Here is a 6,000-nt window from a genome sequence, read left to right as displayed (position 1 = left end):
CCTAAACTTCATCGACGTTGAGTTCACTTCAAACACGTCAATCATTTGTTTCTTATCATTGAGAGCCCATATTTTGTTGACTATGGCATGAATCTTCGCAATATGTGGAGCATCATCGAGAAACTTTCCAATAAGGAAATCTTTCCAGAGCGGTGCCACATCCTTCGTTATCTCCTTCGGAACCAAGACGGAACCAACACAATCCTTCATCAAAATCTCGACGTCATACTTCTTCAAAACTCGATTACCCTGAACCGCACCAACTCAAGAGCCCTTAGGTCCTCCAGGACCAGCAACCGGAACAGTCGGTGCCCCCTGAGAACCAAAAGCCTCCCCTTGTGAATCATCATCGTCACCCATCGGAACCACCGTAGACGGCGCCAGCGAAAAGCCCAACCAAAATCGAGAATCGCAAAACGATGCGTTTGGTTTCTAGTGACGCTTTCTCTTATGACTATTTTGATTCTAATATATAATCATTTATGTTTGGAAAACAAAAATGTTACAAATTGTTCTATTTCTCGAAATTACTGAAGAAACCCATAATCCAAAAAAATAAGCACATTTTTTCATTTTGGTTGAATAGTTTGGTTTTTAATTTTCAAATAAAACAGCTTTAAAAGTAGGCGAATTTCAATTTTACGACAAATTTGATACAACTTTTTCAAATTTACACTTATAGAATAACCATTTTTTTAATTACCTTAAATTTATGATAGATAGATTAAATTAACTTTCCTAAATGATTAATATATATTTAAGAATAATTTATAAAACATTTATAGAAGTTTATAAACTTAACCTCATTCCCTAAATACTAAATCCTAAATAATAATCACTAAATGTTAAACTCAAGTTTTAGGGCCTGACTGGTTCAAACGCAGCGGTTGCGGTTGCGGGAGTTTGTGGATGCAGACGATTGCGGTTTCTATCGGTTTTAAAAGATTTGTACGACTGGTACTACGGTTAAAAATTGGTGCGTTTGCGGGTGACTTATGATTGGTTAACTACCAAATGCGGTAACAATCAAATAATAATTTAACAATATTTATATTTAATATAATTATAAAAATATCAAAAATCATAAAATTATAATAAATGTAAAATTTATATTTAGAAAGTTATAATTTTATTTTTTGAAAATTAATTGAAATTGTTTTTATTATAAAATTTTATAATATTAATTAAAATATAATAGATATATTTTAATATTTTCATAATTTCAATTTTAAAATTTTTATTAAATATTTTTACTTTTGTATATATATTGTTTTAAAAAAGAAAAAAAATTTACCCTCCCGCAACCGCCCGCAACCGTCCGCAACCGCAAACGCTAGCTGGAGCCAGCTTTTGAATTTATGAGATTCGGAGCGGTTTGAAGCGGTTTAGAGCGATTTGAGTGATTGTTGCAAACTACCGACAACCGCTACCAACCACAAAAGCTGCGTTTGCGGGTGGTAACGGGAAAACCAGTCGTCTCCTTAGTGTATTTTTGATTGAGTGTATTTTTTAAAAAATTGTTAGCTAACTTATGGTGTTTAAAAAACATTATTTAAAAAAGTTAATGGTTGTGGATTGATCAAATATACCATTTTAAAAGTTTTTAGGTTATATTTCAGTTTGGTTTTGATTAAATCAGGTTATCAAACATTGACTATGAAACTTTAATACGCAAATTAATCTATGACATGCTTTTTAATCAAGTTCTTTTGTATTTTTGAGATTAAACAATTCTTGTTAATTGGATCGAACCTCCTAAACCAAGAACCATGGATGTTACCAAATATTTGCTGTCCACCCTTTAACAAATCTGATTTTTGTATCAGAACAAAGTCCCTTTATTCAGATCTGAAGAACACAAGAGAACAAGAAACATAGTTCTCAAAGTGTTTAACTCTGTGTTCCAATATGTCCTCAACACCAACAGATCCTTTGCAATTTCTAATCCAACGGTTTCAAAACTACAAATCTCATCATCTTCTTCAACATTTTCCTGCAAAATCTTCAGCTGTCTTAGTTTGTATATACCAAGAACAAGGAAAAGATGGAAAGGACCTACGTGTGATCTTAACCAAACGCTCCTCTACTCTCTCTTCTCATCCTGGTAAGATCAAAATCTGTCTCATTAAAAAAAAGATCTCATCTTCTTTAATCTTAACGTATGAAAACGGTTGTAGGAGAAGTAGCATTGCCTGGAGGGAAAAGAGACGAAGAAGATGCAGATGATATAGCTACCGCGTTGAGAGAAGCTCGTGAAGAAATCGGTTTAGATCCTTCTCTTGTTACAATCATTTCTGTTCTTCAACCATTTGTTAACAAGGTAAAAAAACTGAATCAAAACATATAAATTCAAGTTACTTGGCTATTAAACTGTCAGTCTCCTCGAGGGTGTTTGCAGAAGGGAATGTCAGTTGTACCAGTTATCGGTTTTCTACACGACAAGAATGCATTTAACCAGCTACCAAATCCAGCTGAAGTAGAAGACATCTTTGATGTTCCGCTAGAGATGTTTCTCAAGGTAATTTGACCATGTTTTTGGATAAAAGTTTTAGTGATCTTCAATGCGTTTCTATTCGGATTTTACGCAGGACAAGAACAGGAGAGCAGAGGAACGAGAGCATGGAGAAGAAAGATATCTTCTTCACTACTTCGATTACTATGTGGAAGACAAAGAGAGAAACTTTGTTATATGGGCACTCACTGCTGGTATTCTGATCAGAGTTGCCTCCATTGTTTATCAGAGATCTCCTGAGTTTCAAGAACTCAAGCCAAGCTTCTGGAAACAACCAAACTGATGTTTCTTGAAATGTATTCTTGTAATAATCGAAAAAAACAAAGCATGTAACTAAATGTGTTTCAAAGATCTTCTCGTCTTTACTCTTTTAGCTGAACACCTCGTAGAACTTCTCTGTAACGACAATGCCCGAATCCATAGACTCAAGAGGATCTTTCCTAAGACGGTGTCTTAAGCAATTCGGTATAACGATACCAACATCTTCTGCCGTCACATGATCTCTTCCTTTAAGCGCAGCAAGCGCTCTCGCAGCTCTGTTCGTCACAATGTCACCTCTCAGTCCATCAACGTCAAGCTCAGCGCAGACCCTCGAGATCTTCACTTTCAAATCTTGATTGATCTCAACTCCAGAAAGATTGCTTCTCGCGCTCGTAATCTGCTCCTGAAGCTTCATCTGCTCCTCTAGATAAGACTCTCGAAACTCCTTTGGGTTACTATCAAAACGAGCTCTCTCTTCCACAATCTTGACCCTCAGCTCAGCGTCTCTAACTGTGCCTACTTGCGCGTGCATACCAAACCTATCGAGAAGCTGCGGTCTAAGCTCTCCTTCCTCCGGATTCCCTGAGCCAATGAGGATAAACCGAGCCGGGTGAGAGATGGAAATCCCTTCTCTTTCAACAGTGTTCCAACCTGAAGCAGCAGAATCAAGAAGAACATCAACCAAATGATCATCCAAGAGGTTAACCTCATCCACATAAAGAATCCCTCTGTTGGCTTTAGCTAATAGCCCAGGCTCAAAGGCCTTGACACCTTCTGTTAAGGCCTTCTCGATATCGATAGTTCCGCAGACTCTATCTTCAGTAGCACCTAAAGGAAGATCAACCATGTTGATCTTTGTCTCCATGACGTCAAGCTCTTCGCCTTTTTGAACTCTCTCTCTCACTTCCTTCCCCATAAACTCAGGATCTCTAGGGTCTGAGTTGTAAGGGTCGCCAGCAACGACCGTGATCTCGGGGAGAAGATCGACTAAAGATCTAACGGTTGTTGATTTACCGGTTCCTCTGTCTCCCATGATCATCACACCACCTATCTTGGGGTCAATGACGTTTAATAAAAGGCATAGATTCATCTCATCTTGTCCAACTATAGCGGCGAAGGGGTACACTGGCCTTGCACTTTCCTTTGTATCAATCTTTTTTGCCTAATAAACCCCAAAAAGGCTAATGTCTTTAGCACAACAAATCATTCCAAGATTGATCCTTTTTTATTATATGATGTTTAAGAAAGTCATACTTGTTCTATAGAGTTGATCCCAGTGGCGACATTTGTAACCAAGACATGGTGACGAGATCTGCTCTTCTTTGTCTCTGATTGTATTCTTCTGTATAACTTTCCTCCAAAAGTGTTACCTGCAAAAAGAAGAACACACACAATCAAGCTTTACTGCTAGAAATTGAAGGGCTAGAACATGTAACAGTGAGAAATTTAAGGGAGGTTTATAGGGAAGATTGGAACCTGGTCGGAAGCAGACGGGGGATGTTAAAGGTGTTGAAGAAAGACGAGGGCAAGACAAGATTGAGGAAGGAGATGTTCCGAGAAGAGAGACCATTGTTAATGAGCTCTAAAGCTCTCTGGTTTCGTTACTTTCTCTTCGAGCATTCGTTTCTGTTTTGGATAAGGAGATTGATAGTAGATTTTCCGGTAGAGAATATTCTGAAATACTACTTGAAAATGAAAATACATATTATTAAATTTTAATTTAAAATTACAAAACTAAACCAAATAAACATAAAACTAACTAAAATAATACTCCATGTTTAAGAACATACTAGAATTTGACCCGCGCCCATGTGCGGATGGTTGATTTAACTTATGTTCAACGTAAATTCATAAATCGCTGGTTTTATAAAAATATTTCATGTATGTTTTTTATGTTTTGTAATTTACATATAGGGTCAAATATATTATTTTATAATATAGACTAGATTTTAATCCGCGCTTCGAAAGCGCGGGCTTTGGATTATAGATAAAGTTTGATATGAATTAGTACTTTGGGATTGTTGTACATTATTAGGTTGCAAAATCTTATTATATCGAGAAGAGAATCTGTTTAAAATTATATGACTTATGAATTAGTTTATTTGAGATTTTGTATATACATTTTTATATAACTCTCTCTCTAAGTTTAGGCATTTATTCAAATCCAAAAAACAGGTCCAAGGAAATGTATATATTGGATATTTTTTCGGACCAACATATCTTGGTTTAGTACGGATCCTACTCAAGACTCGGATACCGAAAGTACATGAAATGTTTTGAGTATATTAGTATATTGAGTATTTCGAATATATTTTTGGTACTATAGATTTTTTTTTTGTTTGTTTTGGGTTTGAGTTTTCAATTATACTTTTAGGTTTCAGGTAAAATTCTAAATTAAAAAAAAAAAAGATATTTCGGATATTCAAATAAAAGTTTGGATATTTTTAGTTTTTCGGGTTGTATCTCGGGAAGAATTTAAGATCTTTTTCATATATTTTAATATATTTTGAGTATTTGTTAGGTTTTCTAATATTTTTCAAGTTTCAGATCATTATGTAGGTTTTCAGGTACTTAATTTTTTTTAGACTTTAAATATCTGAACTGACCTAGACCTCCTATGTATCCAAATATTACATGTATTTAATATGTATTTGAATTATGATTACAAACCAATTCTGACATGAAAAAAATTCAAATATCCATTTGGGTCCAACAGTTTTGGACCTATAAAACTCAGATAGAAAAGAACCGACCCGAATACTTAAACTTACTCTCTCATTATATTTTGTGTGTATTTTATAAGAGTTACATTTGTTAAATTGATATGTCTTAAGGTTTACTTGGTAGATTTTTTTTTTTAAATAACTCAATAGAACATATTTGTAGGGTTATTAATAGTTATAAAATTTTCTTAATAATTTTTTTAATTATAATGCTTATTATAAAAATTAAGTTAACATAATATATATATATATATATATATATAATTTTGTTTTAACATATGATTTGTGAAAGTGGTTTTATTAAATTTTATTTTGGAAATATTTGAAACTATATAATGTAAGATGTTATTGTACAATATGTTTAATGACATTATTATATAGTTGATGTATGGAATATGGAATATTACTTTATCTTTCATATGATTGTGATTTAGTGACTTTAATATCCACACACAACAAATATTTGTGATCCCACGATATTAGGAGATTTTATTAATTTTTCAT

General features: G+C 34.0%; 2 protein-coding genes across 2 annotated transcripts; one reads left to right on the top strand and one right to left on the bottom strand.

The window, feature by feature from the left end:
- Positions 1-1,588: 1,588 nt before the first annotated feature.
- On the top strand, positions 1,589-2,880 carry LOC103853669 (nudix hydrolase 11). The gene is made up of 4 exons (XM_009130579.3): positions 1,589-2,104; positions 2,178-2,320; positions 2,399-2,518; positions 2,589-2,880. Exons 1-4 carry the CDS (start codon positions 1,909-1,911, stop codon positions 2,793-2,795), a joined length of 666 nt encoding a protein of 221 aa, XP_009128827.1. The 5' UTR covers positions 1,589-1,908; the 3' UTR covers positions 2,796-2,880.
- Positions 2,662-4,477, bottom strand: LOC103853670 (magnesium-chelatase subunit ChlI-2, chloroplastic). The gene is made up of 3 exons (XM_009130580.3): positions 4,250-4,477; positions 4,028-4,143; positions 2,662-3,935 (listed from the first exon to the last, which is right to left on the bottom strand). Exons 1-3 carry the CDS (start codon positions 4,341-4,343, stop codon positions 2,883-2,885), a joined length of 1,263 nt encoding a protein of 420 aa, XP_009128828.1. The 5' UTR covers positions 4,344-4,477; the 3' UTR covers positions 2,662-2,882.
- Positions 4,478-6,000: the final 1,523 nt, after the last annotated feature.

This window comes from Brassica rapa, chromosome A02 (genome assembly GCF_000309985.2).
Source record: "Brassica rapa cultivar Chiifu-401-42 chromosome A02, CAAS_Brap_v3.01, whole genome shotgun sequence".
Classification (NCBI taxonomy): domain Eukaryota; kingdom Viridiplantae; phylum Streptophyta; class Magnoliopsida; order Brassicales; family Brassicaceae; genus Brassica; species Brassica rapa.
This window is presented reverse-complemented; position numbering and strand designations above follow the sequence as displayed.